General features: G+C 42.9%; 1 protein-coding gene across 11 annotated transcripts in view; it reads right to left on the bottom strand.

Moving 5' to 3' along the window:
* The window catches only part of LRRC7 (leucine rich repeat containing 7), a 187,749-nt gene that overhangs the window by 57,055 nt on the left and 109,315 nt on the right, over nucleotides 1-21,379 (bottom strand). For all 11 annotated transcript variants that reach the window (XR_014885330.1, XM_085232159.1, XM_085232160.1 and 8 more), the window contains 5 exons: nucleotides 14,213-14,415; nucleotides 10,595-10,712; nucleotides 9,686-9,764; nucleotides 8,882-8,971; nucleotides 6,205-6,261 (listed from right to left, as the gene is read on the bottom strand). Coding sequence is in view for 10 of the 11 variants with exons in the window: in XM_085232159.1 (XP_085088285.1) it covers nucleotides 6,205-6,261; nucleotides 8,882-8,971; nucleotides 9,686-9,764; nucleotides 10,595-10,712; nucleotides 14,213-14,415 (547 nt within the window). In the remaining variant the exon portion in view is untranslated. The remainder of the gene's footprint in view (nucleotides 1-6,204; nucleotides 6,262-8,881; nucleotides 8,972-9,685; nucleotides 9,765-10,594; nucleotides 10,713-14,212; nucleotides 14,416-21,379) is intronic.

The following is a 21,379-nucleotide window of genomic DNA, read 5'->3' as shown; positions in this document are numbered from 1 at the left end:
GCCTGTATTTGGAAGGTTTCCCCTTAACGGAACAGTTATTGAAACTAAACAGCCAGAAAATAGGCACCAGCCTCAAACTGCCGTCAGCAATGAAGCAGTCCAGCTCCAAGCAGTGCAGATCAGCTCCTGCTGCACGACTTGGGCTGACTCAGCTAACACAGAGGTTGTTCCCTGCAGCCTAGGCAGCACAGCCATGACTTCAGCACTGTGAGTTTTCATTCAAATCATTTTCTATAACTTCCTAAAAACAACTAATTGGTAAGAAGAGGTACTTTGTGTAACGATGCACATTAGCAAACAGAAGCGCTCAGCATTTATCAAACAGTGGGAAAACATAGCAGGGCTTTACGTCATTTACACAATATCCGAAGGAAATTATTGAGTACTGGGCACTGGAGGGGTTGGGTTAACCCCACAGCTGGGGAGTCACTGCCAGCCCACCGAGGGGCTTTGCTGGAGCGCCTGCACTCAGAGCCCTCCGTGCAGGACAGCCCCATAATGCAGCACAGGGGTCACAATCCCAACACAACGTTTATTTGGTAAATGGTTTCCAAACACCAACACAGACACCGCTGGCCTGATAATTAACCACTAGGTACAAAAGGCCTCATTGTGCATTCATACAGGAAAACAGCACTTCAATTTGCACAGGTGAGACAAAGCCACACAGGCTGGAGCTGCAATTAAGAGTGGGAAACGGAAAAAAGGTTACAGTGGTGTGAAAGCTGTGTATCTGCACCAAAGTGGGAGTGCTGAGACAATACTGTGAGCACCTATTGCACAGTCATCACACCAGGAGCACACACACTGCACAACATTAATCGGGAGGCTTGTTAACTCCTGGTTCACCACTGTGATTTTAAAGCAGAAAACCGTACTTCACAATCTGTTACCTCCCAACAACAGCCTCCTCCGTGCTCCTATACGTCAGGTTGGTGACAGCAGCATCTCCACCTCAGTGCCATACAGACACAGCCTGCAGGACAGGGCTGAGGCTGTAACCTCACCGACCACTCATGGCACATATGCAAGTGTGTGCACGCATTTATGTGAGTACATATGCAGCTATACATGCTCTAATATAGGACAGAGTTGGGCAAGTAACTTAAATGTATTATTTCTTGCAAATTTAGGAGAAATTAAATGGAGTGTTTTTTGTTCCACTAGATGCAATTGACAAAAAGTGCAAATGTATTCACAGGCCGATTTATAGCACCGAACCCAGAGCTGCTGCCACATCCATTGACAGCTGCTGAAAATCCCTGGACAGACTGCACAGAACAAAGAACCTACATGGGCAATGCTGAACGGCTGACAAACACGCAGACTACGCACGCTGAGGAGCAGGAAGGAAAGGTGGAGGTGCTCACTGTGTGCACCCACCTTCCTCACAGTGGGTATCCACCTCCCCACACCTCTAGGACGCATCTCTAGGATGAGGGGTGACAGCCTCACACTGCAGAAGGGAAGGTTCAGATTGGATACTGGGAGAAATTTCTCTTCCTGAAGAGAGCAGTCAGGTGCTGGCACAGCTGCTCAGGGGTGGGGGTGGGGTCACTGTCCCTGGGGGTGTTCCAGGGCTGTGGGGATGTGGCACTGGGGGTTGGGGGCAGTGGAAGCTCAGTGTGCTTTTCCAACTGTAATGGTTCTCTGGTTCTATGATCCACTCTTCTCACTCTGGTGCATCCACCTTCCTCAATTCGCGTTTAGGACAATTTATCTTCGGTGCAAATTTGCCACGTGCCATCTCACTGTGCACACACATCCAAACAAGGAGAACAGAACAGAATGGTTAGCTATAAAAGGACAGAAAACATCTTCAGAAATGTCTGAAAAAAGGCATGAAAAGCAATAATACGTCTTTATTCAAGCACCTCGGGAGCAGGAAACCTGCCAGAGTCTACGGAAAGGATATAAAAGGAATGCTCCAAATGAAAGGTCACAGCAGAAAATCTAAATTAATTTGTATTCAGAGTTTGGGCCAGCTCCCGTGCTGCAGTGCTCACCCACAGAGTCAGCTGGAGGGTTTGTCTTAAGCACAAGTCAGAATAAAGCAGAAAAATAAGGAACAGAGCAGAACTGCTGAGAAGAGATGGAACTCAGGTTAAAGCTCAGACAGCGTGCATGTATCACACATGTACCTCAGTGCTGGGTGACGGGAAGCCTGTAAGCAACATCACAACTCCTGCATCACTCCAGGATGCACTGAGGAGACCACGTATCAGAGACTGCCATTTGTACCAGGCAAATTAACAGAAGCTCTTCTAACGTGAAGGGATACTCAACGAAATGTGACACACTGGGGGAATTCAGCACCATTTTTGTGATGAGAAAGGATGACTCAGAAACTCCTGGAGCCTATCAAAAGAGTACAAGAGATCTGGACAGTGACGTCTACCAAAAGCACGTGTGGAGGTCCGTCACTGGGAGTTCTTAACATAAGCACCTGTGTGAAGAGAGAGGGTCTTACATGCATAAATTGGAAGAAACAGGAATTTTATATGAGTGGGAAGAGGAGCTGCCAACAGCTCCAGGCTCCTGCTGCTGACTTTGTAAGCGACTCAGGAAAGGATGCTGACCTACAGGAGGTTTTCAGAAACAAAGTCATTTGGGCCTTTCCAGTAGGCGTTATCACTGCCACAAGCAGGGCTGAGGGCAAGGCCAACCCGTGGGGGGACCTGTGAGACCCAAATCACCAACAGCAGCACACCAAGGGGCTCTCCTCCCTTGGCAGCCTCCTGTCCTCCTACGTCTTCCCACCCAAGCTAGAGTACAGTGCTATGCTGCAGGATAGAAGCTGGGAATTGCAGCCCTCCTCCCTAAGAAATAACTCAAACACAGAATAATTAAACACTGAAGCACAAATTGCCTCATTCAAAACCCACTGAAGCTAGTAGAAATCTCTGCACTGAACTTAATTGCTTCAGTTTGGGTGCAAAATGCCTGAAAACATCAGTGGCAATTGGAAAGCCTCACCTTCAGCTTCACATGCATATTCAGCAGGGTAGCATTTACAAAGCAGAATGCTACAGAGCTACTGGGAGCTGTGCTCTATTAAGCATCGCCCTGAGCCATTACACAGTGATATTACATGTCATTACAGCAAGAAAAGATCACCTTTACCAAACAGAATAATACGAATTATCCTGGTTGGGTCTTTGAGCTGCGGATAGCACCTGCAGAGGTGTTACAGTGCTCAAACCTCAGAACCTCAGACAGAAGCTCGCAAATGCTCCAGAAATTTTAACAGGAATTGAAGATAAAAAAACAGATTGTTTCCTGTTTTTGTTGCAAAAGTTACTGCTTTGATAAGGTATTCGAAAATATTTGCAATATTGGCCAGAGATTTCCAGATATTCCCTAATGCCCTGAAGCTGTTGGAAACACGTATGTTTAATAACCATGTAAGAGAGAAAAGAAATAATTGTTTTTAGAAAGCCGTTTTGTGAAGAGCTGTAGAGCCAACATACAAATATTTTCAACATTTAAGTAGCAGCAGCAAAGCCTTCTGAAGAGGAGCTGCTGATGGAGAACAGGAACACCCTGCACTGCACTCCCGCACAGCAGGGACTCCTGCAGCCCACCACAACCCAGCACAACAGCAGAACTGCAATGTTGGCTACGTCTGTCCCAGAGAAAACTCTTCAAAACGTCTTATGAACAACACTGCATCAATTTCCTACCACAAAGTGTCAGGGAATGCACTGATATGTTTGGACTTGTTTTACATGCAGAAAAATTGTGCTGACAAACTCAGTCAACGGAGAGCTCTTGTTTTTTAATGCAAGGTGTATTAAGGTGGTGAGGCACTGGAACAGGTTGCCCAAGGAGGCTGTGGATGCCCCATCCCTGCAGGCATTCGAGGCCAGGCTGGATGTGGCTCTGGGCAGCCTGGGCTGCTGGTTGGGGACCTGCACACAGCAGGGGGTTGGAACTGGGTGAGCGTCGTGGGCCTTTGCAACCCAGGCCATTCTGTGATTAAAGAACACCACTTTGCAGAGCCCTGCTCTGGTTAGGGAGCTTCCTTTCCACCAGCAGCTATTAGTAATCACTCTGATGATTTTGTAACTACATTTGAACACTTGGCACTCGGTTACCATGGATACGTTTTACAACAACCTTGACTTGTTGACTGAGTGGCAAAAACAGAGCTACAGTAAACACAAAGCACATTTAATTGCTGTTTATGCCAAGATGCTAAATGCTTCCCTTAGAAAGTCTTCATGCACACACAGCTGACAGCCCAGCACAGAGGACAGACTGACATCTGCTTTTTGGTAACTTTTCATCCCACGTGATTTAAGTTGCATTTGACACGGTAACGGCACTGAGCAGATGCTACTTCCAGAGGTCTGATGGTACACTTCCAGGTTAGTTAAGAGCAAAAGTACAACATTAAAATCAGGCATTCACCTTCCTTTCCACGTTTCTTCTCATTGCAGAACCACCAAACAAAGCAGCAACACCGTTAGGTTCCCCCGTTCACAGTGCACCAAACAAACTGCAGGTTAAGAAGGAAAGCTGTGCAGTACACATCTGTAGACCTGCCCCATCTGCCCCAACAGCAGGCTGTAAAACCCCTCCGGCTTATAGGGCCACGTGCATTCCCTGACTGAGGTTGTTCTGCTGTAGGCACTCATGTCACACCTGGACACAGAGCAGCTCTGCACTCAGAACGATTCTCTCCCCCCTCTCTCTCTCTCTATTTCACAATACAGCTGTGCCTCCTACCACCATTTTGAAGGGCAGCGTTTGCACAAGCAGAAGCCCTTCTTTCCAGTCTGCCTCAGCAGAGCACAGCAGAGCCTCCTGCTGCAGCAGAGCTGGGACCGACCGCCCACAAGGAACGTCTCCCTTGGTTACAGCACTCAGAGCCTCCATCCTGGCGGAGCCAGCAGCAGGAAGTCACCGAGCTCAGCCACCGCCAGCTCAGTGCTGCTGCACCCAGAGGCACCGCGCCCAGGAGGGGCTTCCAGACACTGCAGGGATGGCACCTGGACACGGTGTGCTGCTGAAGTAAAGGAGAGCCTTATTAGTAATGCTGACACGAGTCCTGCCCCGCTGCCATAAGCCTCAGTGCTCGCACAGCCTGCAGACAGCATTAACCCGAAGCCACAGCCCTGCTCTCCTGGCACATCAGTGGGGACTGAAGGGCCTGCTTTGTTTCTCAAAAAATACAAATCGAATTCAGCAGAGGAAATTGGATGTTTACACACAAAATAAGTGTTTTCCACTGGTATCAGAAATACATCCTTTAACATAAAGCACGACTTTTCTCTGAAAAGGGGCGTTCTGGGCCTTTGGGGAAATACCCAAATGGAGCAGTGACAACATCATGTCCCATACAGGGAAAATCCCTGCATAGCAGCTTTTAGTGAATGTGAGATTGCTAAGCAGAGTGCTAAATAACACGCAATTCAGTGTCAGTAAAGTTTCCTAAGTAGAGCCTTCTATCACCATTGTAAGTCTCATCTACAGCGAGGACATACAGCCTCCATTTGGAATGATTCCCAGAGCCGTGGATATTTTTTCGTTGGTAAAGATCCTTGCGTAGAAAAAACACAATGTTGGTTTGAATTCAGAAGTGTATTCCTTGCTTTATTCAGTGGAACTCCCTGCATGCAGCATGGCAAGTGTAGATGTTCACCTTTCATTTATTTACTGCTTCATTTTCAAAATACCACTTACATGTTGGTCAAACGATGGTAGTACCAAGATAAATACCATTGTTTAAAATAAATAGTAAAATGGACATTTCCTCAATATTCTGATGACACAAGTTTTCAAACAGTATCGTAAACAAGCAAATGCACTTTGCTTCCTCACAAATCGTACTGGGAGCTTGTTCTGATGAGGTTACCCTGCACACATTTTCAGTGACTCAGAGTAGTTCTTCGTGAGAACAGACTGTCACTGAATCAATGACCAGGGCTATCTCATATTTTGTTTCTGTTTACATTTCATATTTCAGAAAGTTACACTACAGATTCGGGGTACTGAGCTGTAGTGAGCTATTTTACAAGCATCCATCTTCCATTATACACTTGCTTTTTGCTAAAAATCTTTGGTACGTTGTCTTTGAACAGGAGAAAAAAAAAAATAGATCTGAACAGAAATAACATCATCAGAACGCTACCAGTAAAATCATTTTGCACTGCAGGAAATGTCAGGTCAAAGAGCATTACATAAATAGTCATCACTTACTTTGGTAGAGTTTTCAAGTGATTTTCTCTTAACTCCAATATTCTCAATTTGACAAGTCTAGGAATACAAGAGAAAATAATTAGTTCATCTTATGAAGTAGTTCAGAAACCCATTGGGATGGGAAGCTGCTCAGTAGGCTGCAGTAAGGCAAGTTTGTCTACTGCAAAATAACAAGACGTCCAGCAATTGTGGGATTGAACTTAACATAAAATGCATTCAGAACCAAATAGCTTTGTATTTACTCTATCCTCTTTTCATGTCCTTATCTGAACTCACCTGAAAACTTCTGACATACCTCAGTTATCTCGAATAACGATAAACTACTTTTACTGACAATTCCAACAAGGCAAACAAAGGAAAAGCTAATTTCTCTCAGATATTTCTGGATCTATGAAAACGTGAAAAGCAGCTGCTACACAGTTTGCAATTCTGTCTTCCATTTGAAGCCTTACATTCTGCAGCCCCACATCGACAGACTAGCATTACAGAACAAATCTCCATTTAATTTTCTGTATTTAATGCAGAAGTGGGACATATGCTCAAGTGCTGCCACAAATTAGAACCTCTATACGACAGTACTTCACAATTCCCCAACACTGTGCCAACTCTAACCAGCAGTACTAGTCAAGCCATGTGAAATGGAGTGATTCTGCATCACTCACTCATAACTCTGCTATTTCTAAACAGAGCTGTTACATCAGAGCCACACCGTGTAAGATTTTTGGTGGATGCACTGTTTTTAAATGTTCAGAAAGTTTGTTGGTGAACTTTATGATGAGCTTCAACAACTCCACTAATATTGCCTTTTGATATTACTCTATAGTGAAGACCCATTAGTGCCCTAAGTGGAAGCATGTGTCTGTGAGAAGAGCTGAGACCATACAGCAAAGCTCTAAATCCTTCTCTGCCCAATGCAATATCCATTTTCTGTTTCACAGAACCTCAGACTTACCAGTCATTCTAGAAACCCATGAGTTTCCCTTTTTCCTACCAAAACCATTGTAAAACCACTGTAAATCCTACACTTGCACTTTAGCCAGGAACACCTCTAAGTAAGAAGTGCAGAGATGTTTACATGATGCTCCTGTAGGCTCCATTCCCCACTGTGATCAGATGGCTAAATGAGACTGTAGCAGATTAACTAACTGAACGTTACTGTAGCAGAAGAGACAAAGCAAGCACTAAAATCTGGAGCAGGGCAATAAGAGAATCACAGTTACAGAGCTGCGTGTGGTTAGTGATAAACAGTGCAATTTCTGCACGCTAATGTTGGAAGCTTCAGAGACATGACAAGGATTTGTAAGTGCAGGATACCAAAGGGATGACAGTAGCAGCATAGTAATGACAGAACAACAACCACTGCTGGAACCAACGTCATTTCATCTAGATAAAACCTGCATTTGTAAATTAAAAAAAAAAAGTGCTTTCTGCTAAGAGATGTAGAATGCTGGAGATGTTCTTAAGAGGCAAAGATCAGTAGGCAAGTACAAGCAGAGCTTCAGAAGAGCATAATGAATTTAATTGTTCCATGGACAGAAAACTACACATCTGATAAATTGCAGGGGTATTTCATGCCTCTGTTTTTCCTTAACACTTGTACATGCTGTCTGAATTCTGAACTGCAAAAGCGAGGTTCAGATTTATTCTGATGTTCCAAACGCTCAACAACTGCAAGCAATGACAAGTCCCCTTCTTCTTTTCTCAACTGGGCATTTTCCAAAAGTTACTGCAGTATAGCACATATAGAGCCTGAGTTCAGTGTCAGCGACAGTTTCAGCAAGTAAATGCCAACAAACTTGCACTTTCTATTTCTCAGTGCCTGAGTAACATCACCTCCAACACCAATTATGCCACACCAGTGTTGGCTTTGGAGAGCTGAGGTGATATTCCCAATGGAACAGTGACACGCACATAGGAGTAGCAAGATGGACCAGGAAAGAATCTAATACTAGATGATAATACCAGATGAATTCTGTAACATCACTGTTTCCTCCTTTAACCCTCTGCCTTCTGAGCTATTTGTCCCACTGGGCAATCAGAGGGAGAAGAGCTGCACCACCTTTCTGCTGGCAGCACAGCAGAGATGTAAGGATTGTGGTGCACTCTTCAATGGCCACATCAAATTGTCCTCAGTTTGGTTTTCTGCCTTCGACTCATGCTTACGTAACACCTTTTAGCTCAGTTTCTACTGCATTTATTTGTACTGCCATCCTACATCCTTTCTGCTCTGCTGTCTTTTGAACCTTCTCTCTGCTCCTTCCTTTTCTATTTTTGCCTTTGTTGCTCCACCACACTCAGCCCTTCCTTATCTTTCTTTCCGACTCACAACACGTTTTTCTTTCTGTCCATTCTCAATAGGCATACACCACACTGTTATTTTCTGCACTTGCCACAACTTAATAACACATTTGACTAAGGACAGGCTTTCTTTTCTCCAATTCTTATTCCCGTCCACCTTTTCCCTAAACCAGCAAAGTGCTTCACTTCATCATAGAATTTTTGCTGACATAAATTCTCTCTAACAGTAACAATTCATCAAAATAGGGCTGAAGAGACAAAAATCTGTACTTTTTGTTGTAGCTGCTTAAAAAAAATAAATTACAGTTTTAAAATGGTCCTTTAAAACCTGAAGTGGGTTCATATGAAGGAGCAACGCGCTTTGATGACTAATTCTTACCTTCCAAAGTTAGCTGGGAGAAACTCCAAAAAGGCATCATTTAGATAGAGCTGGGTCAGATTTAGAAGTTGTGTGAAGCCATCTGGCAGCCTAAAAAACAGTTAAAAGCTTAATGCTCACACTGAAGTTGCTATGGAAATAATAACAATATATATTTAGAAAGAGAAAGATGACTTTCTTTCTCACCCTCTTTTTCTACCCAAATTATCAAGAAGAATTTACTGAGCAGCTTTTTATGGATATTTTTGACTGCTCTCATCTTTTCCACATTGCTATAACCACATGAAATTCAACTCCTTTGCACATCCAGTCGTGTCGGCCTTTTCTCCCTTGCAAGTGGAAGCTTTTAAGCCAAAGGTGTATTCCTCCTGAGATACTCCCTCTCTGAGATACTGAAGTTTCATTCTTTCACTTCCTCCACTATTTCATATATCACGAGATTACAACAAAGACATTTGGTGACTGCAGGTTTTTGGCAGGAGTAAGGACTTCTGAAGTCCCAACCTGGAGATTATGGCACTGGAGGATGCAGCACAGCTTACTCCCAAATACATCCATTACCAGCCTGCAGGCTGCACCACCCCCACTGCTGCACCAACACGTTCCTTATCACTTGGCCACACACCGTGCTCCCACACTGAGCAGATATCTCTGCAGAGATACATCCATCTTGGATTTCAAACAGTTGAAAAACAATTTTCATTAATTCTGTAAATACACTTGACATTGGGCCTCCAGATTTTAGTTAACTTTGCATACATTTTCTGCGCTAGCAATAATACAAACAAGGCTCCTGATACTCACTTAGATACTGGATTGACACTGGCTTCAATAATTGTTAAACATTTACAGCACTTAATATTCTCTGGGAAGTCTTGAATTCCTGAAAAACATTGAAAGAAGTATTATACACTCATGAAACCTGTTCAACCTGTTTTGATTCTAAACGAGTTCACTTCAGATCTAACAGTGATATACACACTTCAGTATTACAGCCCAGAAGGTACTTTAGCAGTAAATAAATAGATCACAACAGGCAATATGGCTTGTAGTACAAATTCTGCATTGATACTTGAGATCTTCTAGACTTAGAGTGACACGATTTGTACCGACATTTGAGACTTTCATTTCTTTCCCAAACGCCCAGCCTTTTCTTCTTTGCCCATCTCTAGACTTACACTGATAATTTTTTCAAGAGAGCCTAAGCCTGATTTTCAAAACAAATACACAGGTTCAGATACGCAAAGTTTTTTAAGCACGTAAATATGTATTTTGGAAATGCACATCAGCAAATTCATTGCTGGCTACATCAATCCTGGCAGCTGTTGATCTGCAGCCTTATATCCTTAAATACATTAATAAACCTGATCCACAAGAGCCAACCACTAAGCACTGAGCCACTTTGGAAAGGGGAATGCTTCATAAGTGCAATAAAACGTGGCCCTGCTCCTCTATCTGCAATGCTTATTGGTCACAACTTATCATAGTGAATTACACTAGAGGAGCCTCTGTTTTATTTATTCACTTCACTGGGAGAAAAGCAAGTGAGGTGGATATCCACCCACACCTGTTAAAAGCATCAGGTAAGAAAACAGAGCACAACGTAGAAAAAAAGAGTACATTTTCTAGAATACAGTTGCTAGAATTTAAGCTTCCTCGTTGTTTGTTTACTCGTTACAACTCTTTAAGACAGTTATCCTTTTGATCTCTTACCATTTTTACTGATATCAAGTTCTCTGAGATTAACTAAGCTTGCAATGGTGGTTGGCAGACTGGAGAGGTCATTGTCTGGTATGCTCAGCTTGCGTAGTGCCTGGCAGTTGAACAGTTGCTGTAACATAAAAAAATACTTTAGAGCGTTTCAGGAAAAATCAGTTTGGAATCATCTTTATAAACTGAAGCAACAAATATTACAAAACTGCAGAAGAACTCAAAAATACAAAAGTATTATGAAAAGCCAGGATTTGGGAAGCTGTTCAAGACTGCTGAGCACATGGGCACAGCTACACGTGGCTGAAAGGAAGATCAGTGCAGCTGGCGAGTGGCAGAAATGCCCAAACACCATGGAACGCTCTGCTAAAAGTGCAGACTCACTTTAAAAAGAACGAAACCTGCTCTTCCTTCAAGTGAATCTCTTCTCAGAAGATCAAGGGTGATCGCACGAGGGAGCCACATGAATAATGCCTGCTCACAAAGCTGAGCCCTGAGCTGCAGCCACCAGCCCTGGCACCAGACCCGAAGGGCCTTCCAATGAGAAACACCTCTCAGAACACTTTGTGTTGGCAGTTTTGATCTGCAGACCTCCTCTCACAAGGAATGCACTTGTTCACTATCAGGACCTCTTCTTAAAGCACAGCATTTTGGACAGGACTGAAAAGTGAGGGACTACCACGCTCCAGCGTTTGCTTTTGTGATTTCCAGCCCCGCTGCTGCAGCCCATGGCAATGTGCAGAGCTTTGGTGTGCATACAAACCAAACCATACCATGCAGGTAGAGCTGCAAAATGCAACTCCAGTGCCTTTTCCCAGCTGTTGCACTGAAGCATTACCATAAAGGACAAAGGAGGCACGGAGCTCCAAGCTTGCGGCCTCACCTTGAGCACTGTGTGCAGTTTTGGGTGCCACAGCATACAAAGGACACAGAACTATTAAGGAGTGTCCGAAAGAAGGCTACAAAGGAGGGGTCTGGAGGGGAAGATGTGCTGGGAGAAGCTGAGGTCCCTTGGTTTGCTCAACCCAGAGGAGGCTGAGGAGAGGCCCCATGGCAGCCCTCCACTCCCTCACGGCAGCCTACAGCTCTTCATGGCAGCCTACGGCTCCTCACAGGGTTATCCGTCACACTGCACCCACGCACCACTTCTGCTTCCCTCCCACTTGTGCTGACAGGGCCAAGGTGTGAGGGACAACAACGGGCGTTATTCTGCATGTCCCCACTTCCCCACGAGACTATGAAGTGCTGTGGCCTACAACTAAGAACTCCTCATACCTATTTTACCAAAGCATTAGATTTATCTTTATTAATGTTGCCCAGTAGTAGTTAAAACAGATTTCACTTTGTAATTATTTATAGATGACAGTTACTGGGAGGAGTTTTCGTCTCATCTGTGCTTTTCTGTACACTGATTGGCAGGAATTCCACCTACATCAAAATCAATTCTCTTTTTCATGTCATTGATTCGCTTGACTCATGCAAAATAGGGTCGTATTTGCAGTGGCAGCTCATGTAATGAGGGCAAAGGCAAGGAAAAGAAAAGCCTGGTCTAAAGCCAGGGGGAAATGAGACTAAGAATCGCAGAATTATACCATAAATCCTAAAAAGAAAAAATATATATGCTGCACAAAGATAAGAATTCAAAAATACAAAAGGCAAAATGAGTTTGATTTATCTGTTTAAGGCTACGAAGTGTACTGGTTTCTAGAGAAACAGGTAACATTGGTATGTAAGGATGTAACAGAATCTCTATCTGTGCTTTTCTCCATGAGGGTGTAAAATATGGTAAAAGTGTTCTGATGACAGCAAGCTTTAATAGACCACTGAGTCACTGAGGTACGTAATATTGGTAAATAATAAAAATAGAACACTGACGAAACAGATTTCTTTTTGGAAACAGTTATTGGACTTCACATTTCCAGAGAAAGGAAAGGCCCGCTCACGGGAGTTTGCAGCACGTAATGCAAACTCAGTGTGAGGAAATGCAGTGCCATTTTAAGGAAAAATGACTTTGTGTCACCTACAGCTTAATTTAAGTAGAGGACAGAGCTCGACATGTGGCAAAAATTATTTGGAGCAGAAAATTTGAGAAAGAAATTATTTGGACTGTTTCACTTACGGCAATGATTAATAAACTCTTCAGACAAAGAGGTGGAGATGGTATTAAAAAAGCCAACCAATTTTTCTTTTTCATTTTTCTTCCCATAATTGCCCAAGACCAAGACTGTGTTAAATGATGCATTTACCCACACTCAAGGCTGATCATAAGGACTTTTTCAGTACGTAGTATTTGCTTCAAATTATTACTTATGAACAAAGAAATGAAGCAAGAGGTGCAAAAAAATGGAGCCCTATTCATTTAAATTGCCCCAAAGTATGTATTTATCTGCTGTTTCATTTCACAAATACCACGTATGAATAGATGATACCACAGCACAGTGCTGTGCACGTCTCAGCTCTGACTGACACTGTCACCTGCATTTGGGTTTCATTATTTTGGACCCTCTACCCTTGGCCCTCACCTTACATCCCGATATATTTGCCTTGTACTCAGAACTGCCATTTTTCTAAATAGCGTCGTGATGCCTACTTTCATGAGGCCAAATACAAATATATTAATAATTGGTGGCTAATTTAAAGACTACACTTATTTTTTCAGTATGATTTTTCAATAGCATTATTTAAATATACAAGGTTAACCATATATTTTTATTAAAATAGATGCAGTCCTGATGGTACTTCCATTCATAGTGAAATTATCTATACCCAAACCACTTTATATTCATGGGGACAAAACAATCTCTGGTTCTCTGCTGTCCTTTTTAGGAAGAGAGATAAGGCAGTTCTCTATATCATTTTTTCATGACACTTGAAGATTGTAGCTACCCTGCCTTAACATCTGTAAATAGCTTCTTGATTGAGTGAGTAATCTTCAGCAATGAACCTTCGTATCTGAATATGGGAACTCCATGTAATGAGAAAAGTACGTTTTCTACATTGGGAAATAGAAGTCTCTGTGTTGTGTAAGTCAGGAACATATTGGGAGATGATGAAAAATGGATTACAGTGGAACAATGTTTAATTAAAAGACTTGTAAGCATCTTTCATTATTGTTGAGAAAAATTCAATTAAGGAACGGATTACATTACTTCATGCTTCATTATGTAGCTAGCACCTATTATTAATTGTTTTTTTTCCACTACCTTGCCCTCTTTTGTTTCCAGAACATTCAAGTTACACTAACTTTTAATTTCTTATAGTAAATATTAATCAACAGAAGACAAAAGAATCTGTAAAAGAAGTTTTACACAGGAAGGATCACTATAGAACTTGGTTGCAGGACCTCATTTACGGCTCACCCTTACCAAGGATGCATCAACAGCTCATCCTTACCAAGGGTTTTTTGGTTTTTTTTTTTTTGTTTTTTTTTTTTTTTGAAGGAGTGCAACTGATGATCCAAATGCAAGACCACCTGCCCCACGTGGCCGTGTACTCCCAGCCTCTCACAGCACCATGTCATATTTATCATTCACCAGCCACGTTTCAGAGTTGCAGCACATCTTCAGCGCACATTCAAGAATACGACTTTGCCAAGTGCAACACACAAAGGACACAGGTTACCTTGGGTAGCTCTTCGATTTGGTTGGCATCCAGATAAAGCTCCTCTAACGTGCGCTCGAAGTTGAAGACCTCCTTTGGCACCTGCTGTAGGCCGCAGTGAGAGTAATCCAGGACAGAAACGATCTCTTCCTCACCGCGAAAACAGCGGCAGGGCACCAAGCGGCCAATGATCTTCCTTTTGGTTGTCATCTCCAAGCAGGGCACTGAAAGAAATGGGAGATATTTTCTGAAACTATCAACGTGTTTGGGCCTATTTCTTCATCATCGTTATAAATATAGCAGCCCATTCAAGATGTGTACTTTTCTGACAGGTATCTGTAATCTGATTCTCCAGATCTTAGCCTGCTTTGCGACAAAGCACGACCAACTGGTCACAAAAAGCAATCTCAACGTACTGTCTGCTCCCCTACGTAGGGGCAGAACAAAACACGCCAAGGCCATCCTCAGTTCTTGCTTTCTGTAACAATGAAAACCATCTACGCAAATCCTGCAGGTAGAAATGAACACATTTTCCAGCTAAAGTGCACTCCGTGCTTCCACCCCCTGCTCGGTTTGGGCTGCGAGACAGTGAAGTGAATCAGTCACAGCCACTTGGACTCCAGTTCTCCCTGACAAACATGTAGTTCCATCGTATCTGATTTCCCCGAACCAACAAACTTCTTCAGCTTTCCACAATTTCTGTTGGGGTGCAGCTCATTGTCTTTTTGAGCGCACAAATGAAGAAAAGAACGCGCAAACCACCTGATAAGAAAATAACAGAAAGCCATCAGTTTGTTTACCTGTCCTTCCAGCTTCTCTTGTATTATCTCAGGCTGTGGGAACTGAGATAAGGGACTTAGCAGAAATCCCATTAATTTTACTGCAGCAGAATAAGCTACTGGGAAATTTCCCCACTGCCTGTTCCCCAGCTTCTAGACCAGACGTTGGTTCTGCTGCCCTTCCTTGCATACACAACCCATACACACACCTCTCCCTCATGTGAGTAGCAGTTCACACAAGCGTTTTTTAATATTTTTCAGCAAAATAAGAGTGTTTTAAACAACTACTTTCAAAATGAGCAAACAGTAAGCAGATTTTATGTATGTCAAGCAGTCTACATCTCAAAGAGATACCAACATTGCAAAGTTATGCTAACCAGACTATAGATAAATCAGGCTGTTCTGAAACATATTACCATAAAGCCAACAAGAACAAAATCTTTGCCTCCTATTTTGTAAAGCACTTACAAAGTTTTGTAACATTTATGGAAAGAATGCACTTAATTAGACCAAGTAAAGCAAAGCACATCAGGAGCCTCTTTCACAGGGAAAAAGCAACCACACATTCATGCAAAATGTCAGTGGAGAAAAACAGTGAGGTTCTGCAAAATATCTTCCAAAAATAGCAGGAGCTATAGAATTTAGTGTCAATCTGTGCTTTCCTTTGTCTTCTCACCCATTTAAAGAAGCCTCCCAAATACAACCCAGTAACTGAAGAGAAAGAAGTTTCCTCTCGGACTGCTCCCCACGCAGAGCCGAGAGGATCTGCCTACGAGTGAATATAGATCATTCATGATGCTGCAGGCATTATTTGTGTGAAAAGTAACATTAAAAAAAAAAAAAAAGTATTTCCTTGGTCTGCTAATGCCCTGTGTACAGCTCTCCAGAACCTTTTGTGCTGTTTGTATCATTGTTATCTGGGAGGTAAACAAGACTCAAAGGTTCTATTGGCGCTCAGCAACACCAAGGAGACAGACACACAAATGCTGTCAGAACAAATGCTGGTTGCCATGGTCTCAAGATGCTGAGAGGAGCACACTGGCAGTGCCCCCAGCTGCCCATTGGCTGGTTCTGACTTAAGGGTAAAGCTTAAAACAGAGATAAAAGTCTTGTAATTTAGTTTGAGCAGATGCCAAAGTTGGAGATGTAGCACTGAAGCTGTCTTAATCACAGGCAGCTAATGCAATGAAAGCACTTTCATAACAAAGTTTACATAAACTTCTTAAAATATCAAAATAGAAGACTTAGAGATATGGAAATAGATTCATTTTCAAGCTAATTTATAACTGAAAGTTCAATTTTTATGTAACTTCTAATCCTGTGCTTTCCCTTTTCCCAGTTCTACCTCAGCTCAGAGTCCTTGCCCATTCCTGCCTGATCCACTCCCTCCAAAGCACAACCCATGCAGTCAGCCCATTTGGTCGCTTGAAGTCTGTGTTTCCTCCCAGAAGCCATCCCATGAGCTCACGTGAGAACACAAGATCAGAACAGCTGATGGCTGTAAAAGCACTGGTCATGGAATAAGCTTTTCACAAGAAAAATGAAATCAGCTACCAAGATGCACTGCCTCTTTGTATTCAAGCAGAGGAAGCAACATTTGCAACTGCATATTTCAGAGCATGACACAATACAAATAGATGCCCTTGGAATATCAAATTATTTGTAGCTTTTGAAGGCATTTGAAGGTAATGAACAATTGAGCAGTGACATGTACTTCAAAAACTACTCGGAAAAACATCCTTCCCATAGGCATTACAAAGCACTTAGCTTTGCATTATTCTCCTCCACTGTAGGCACATGCATAAAACAAACCTCACATTCCATTTTAATAGAAAGCCAGAACAATAACAGCAGAACAGCTAGAAAATGTACAAATAGAGACGCAGTGAGAGAACAGAACTAAAAATAGCAATTACAACAGCAAAAGCACTGCTAAAGATAGGGGGTTTGCTTGTACAAAAGTTTTTCCATTGTCACAGTCCATAAAATGCTCCATGATTTCTTATTCAGTGAAAGATTGGTTTTAAAAATCAGAGAGGAAAATTGCGAAGGATAAACAAAAGTAATTTAATTACGCTGTCTTTCCCAAAGGCAGTGATAAGATACAGTTGTCATGATCACTAAAGTCAATTGTTGAGATTATTTGGTTATTATTTGGATCTGTCCTCTTCAGACACAAACAAACAAACAGAACAGTGCTTGGATAGATCAGCAATCTCTACTCAAGAAAAGATTAATGCAGCAGTAGGGAAGGTACTTGACCCTGAACTGAGGTGCTGCTAAGAAGGATCAGCGTGAAGTAACACCACTACAGAAACATCTCCTTACTCCACTTTCTGGCAGTACGGCCATGGGAAGGCACGGAGCTGAACACATTTCAGTGAGAGGGCGTTTTGCACGTGTCCATACTCTGCTCCTCTATTTACCCTCTGTAATTAAAAGTGAAGTGAGTAATCATGCTGGAAAAGCCTGCTACGCATCCCCTGGGGTTCATACTATTCTTCGCAATCCATTCAGAAAGCACCAGTAAGGAATTAAAGGACCTGTGATATGATTGAAAGAAGTGAAATTTCATGCCCTGTGGACTAATGGTAATTAAACCATTCATTAATTTCAGTAGTATTAATTCCTTCCCTGGACTAATCCCAGTTTTGGTAATTACACTTTTCTTACCTACATTTTATTCCTTCAAGTTTCTCATAGAGCCTTCCTTTTGTTCTGAGAGTTACTTACTGCCAGAGGACTGCTCCTTGAGATGGCTGGGGAGAAGGCAAGGAGGGCTGACGGACTGCCAGCCAGGGGCTGCCAGTGTGCCACTGCTGCTCCAGCACATTGCTTGGCACCCTAAGCAATAAGCTCTGTCTTCTTCCTGACAGGAGCAGCCATGCCTACTGCCCACCCCCATTTAAAGCAGTGAAAGAAGTGTGCTTCTCTTTAGCAGAGTATCAGAGGTCACTGCTGAGAGCAAGCTGTGTGCTATGCAGCGAGTACCACGCGCTCTGAAAGATCCCAGTGATATTCAGAAATCAAGAAGTGTCAAGGATGAGGCCGTCTGCTCAGTCTCACTGAATTTAGTGGAAGAGCACTAAATTGTCAACAGAATTCACAGCAACCTGGGAAGCCATGACACATTTGTTCTGCAAGGTGCCAGGAGCACGTGGCCATTTTCACATGCAAAAGCACTGGGAAGAAATGTACGTCTTGGGAGCTTCTCTGCAATTCTGATTAAGGAAATGTTTTGACTTTGTAACTAACAATTAAACAACTTCATTCATAGAGTCATAGAATGGCCTGGGTTGCAAAGGCCCACAGTGCTCATCAGTTCCAATCCCCTGCTGTGTGCAGGTCACCAACCAGCAGCCCAGGCTGCCCAGAGCCACATCCAGCCTGGCCTTGAGTGCCTGCAGGGATGGGGCATCCACAGCCTCCAAAATACGATGTACAATTACCCAATTGTTCAGAATAATAAAATGAAAAACAAATACTTTCCCCACAAAAGCTCAAAAATGCTATGACCTCCTTCCTAAAAGCTTTTAAAAATATATATCCTTTCTTGAATTAGGTTCAAGAAACAAGAAAGAGGCACAAACATAACTGCTACTTACCAGCTCCATGCAAACATCACATTATCATTATCTACAGTTTATTCTCTTACAAAGCAAATCCCTAAAATAAGAAAAACAGTAGTTTTATGAAAATAATTGGGATAAAATCTAATCTCTTGCCAGTTAATGTATCTTTTGTGCAGTAAAAACACTAATCCCTGTTACTCAATAATCATGGGAGTTTTCCTCACCTACCCAGAAGACAGAAGCAAATTGCTTTGACTTAAAGATGGAAAATGCGAGTTGACAAATGTGAGGTGCTGGGAAGAAGAGCAGAGGCAGCAGTTTGTTCAGAAGACAAATACCTACAGGTTGTTCTTCACCTCGGGAGCCCTTTGCACTGCACTGGGTGCACAACACTCACACAGAGCCAGTCGGCTTTTTGCCCCTCAGAAAACAACTCAAAATTTACTTAAGAAAATGGGGAAGAAGTCATCTCTCTGAGAATATTTTACCTAACTGGTTTTATTGTACAAGGTGCAAAATGATCCCTTCAGTGGGTTTTACTTTTTGTTAATGCCATTAATGAGAACTAGGAAGCTCTCACTTACTGGGGAAGCAATTTGGAGTTATAAAAACTAGCTTCAAATTGCCTTTGGAAGCCAGTAGATTTCTTATCGACAGTCCATTTAGAGAAAGAATTCCCAAATTCAGTATTGGTAAGATCTCCCTATAATTATGAAGCCAGCAAACCTCCAGACACGAGCTGCATCCCCACACCCACACACAGGGGCAACGAGCTGCTGCAGAGCCCCTGCCCCACACATAGGGGCTCTGCAAGCCTTTGAGGCCCCCATTAAGAACATACAGTTTTAATTTGTAGAAGCAAACAACAGCTTTCCGTCATTGTTTTCAAAAGCATCGAGAAGATATGTGGAAAAAAAAAAAAAGGCAGCCAAAACGTCAGGAATTCCAGAATTATCCCCTACTACATGAGGATGATCTTGTAGGCCTTTTCCAACCTTGGTGTTTCTGTGATTCTGAGTTGGTTTTTTTTTTTTCCCCCCTCAATGCAGATTAATGATGAATTTATTTGACTACCAAGCAAGTTTTTGCTGTAATCCCATGATGTATTCCTGACCCAGGGAGGTCTCAGTGCCCCACGCTCTCCAGTCTGAGCCCAAACCCGAACAGAAAGAACAGGCAATGTGTGCTGGAGGGCCCGTGCTATCTGACTTGGCATCAGCCTCAGGCTACCTGTACTGCTGGCACTTCATTCAGAAAACTCTGCAAGAAACCGCACAGTCTGATCGATGTGCTACTGCCAAAGATTTGCTGAGAGACCCCGAGAACAGAGGACAGAAGCGTGAATGAGAGCATTACAAGGCTGAAATCAGCGATAATGGTAACATTTGCCAGAGGGCTCAGAAAATATTAATTATATTCAAAGCTGCAGACAGTTCGCTTCACTGAGCTCTTTGTAATACATTCCAGATAAGTGATGATTTTTTGTTCCTTCTCTTTCCCTTATTATCAGCATAATCAACAACATTAATATGCTAATGTGTTGGGTCTTTGCAGCGAGCCGTAATACCAAGCTCAGAAATCACAAACACACCAACTCCTCCACCACCCCTTCGAGCTCCCATAGGGCCAACACACCCAGCTGTGAGGAAGGCAGAGGGCAGCTCCGTGACAGCCCCCCCAGACCCATCCCACCTGGGCTTCCCAGCAGAGCCAGCAGCTCCCCAGCGGGATCCATCTCTAAGTTCATCTCATGACCAGGCTGCAGACTGGGCTCCTCAGCTCCTCTTTCTTTGCCTGAGCTCACGTTCTTTTTTAAACCACACCTGGCTGATGGTAGCACCGCTTTTCCTTTAAATCCCATAGAGCAACTAGAAGCATTTAGTGTAATTGTGATTCTAGAGCTGCCAGAGGCGCGGAGCGTACTCCTCCCCTGACCTCGGGGAGATGCTGGGGAATTTGGAGTTGGACTCGATGATCCTAATGGTTCCCTTCCAACTTCAGATATTCTACGATTCTATTTCCCATTCATTTCCACAGGTCAGGATTTCACGTGACAGCTTCTCTGCAGAAATGGATTTGTTATTGGGACTACGAAGTGGAACAAAGATGAGCATGTGGTTGGAATTGAAAGATAAAGAACCCACCCTCATATTTCCTTCAGGCAAAAACCTTTTCCTTACTAATATTCTCCTAACACTGAACATACATCCACTTCTATTTTCTCTCCTCTCCTTTAATTAAGTGCTCTGTGTAGGTGATTTACATGGTGTCCATTTTCAATCTGTTTCATTGAAATAATTAGGGAACTTCAAAGCACTCTGAGTCCTCTTAATTTCAGTACAACTTTTCATTTATAATAACAGCACTGTGAATAATTTAGATATCTTAAGCACTGCAGAAAGTTTATATCTGCATACATAAGCCGTGCTTTCTTCTTCTGGCTTCTAGTGCTTAAATACACCACTCACCTCTGTTAGGGGCATCCCTGTGGGCACATCTCCACTCTCAAGACTTTGTCCATAACATCGTGAACAGACAGCTCAGCGAAAGCAAAAACAGCTAGTTGGTTTTTGTAGCCTATCCTGTAGTCTGTTCCCCCAAAAAATAGTTTTTGTCTAACCTTATGGAAAACTCCAGTTCTATTCTGTTTGTTTTTATACAAGAACCAACAGAATTTCAATAATTGCACGTTAGTAGCAAGTGTTGAAAATAAATAATTATGCTTTTAGTTGCGAGAAGTTACCATCAGCTTGACGGTCCACAGCACAGATCTTCACGGAGCAGAGAATCCCAACAAACTGAGATGAGAACCAGCCGCCTTTAGAAAACGCGCTCTC

Source organism: Meleagris gallopavo, chromosome 10 (genome assembly GCF_905368555.1).
Source record: "Meleagris gallopavo chromosome 10, MGAL_WU_HG_1.1, whole genome shotgun sequence".
In the NCBI taxonomy this organism is placed as follows: domain Eukaryota; kingdom Metazoa; phylum Chordata; class Aves; order Galliformes; family Phasianidae; genus Meleagris; species Meleagris gallopavo.
Note: the sequence above shows the minus strand (reverse complement) of the source record. Positions and strands in the feature narration are given on the sequence as shown.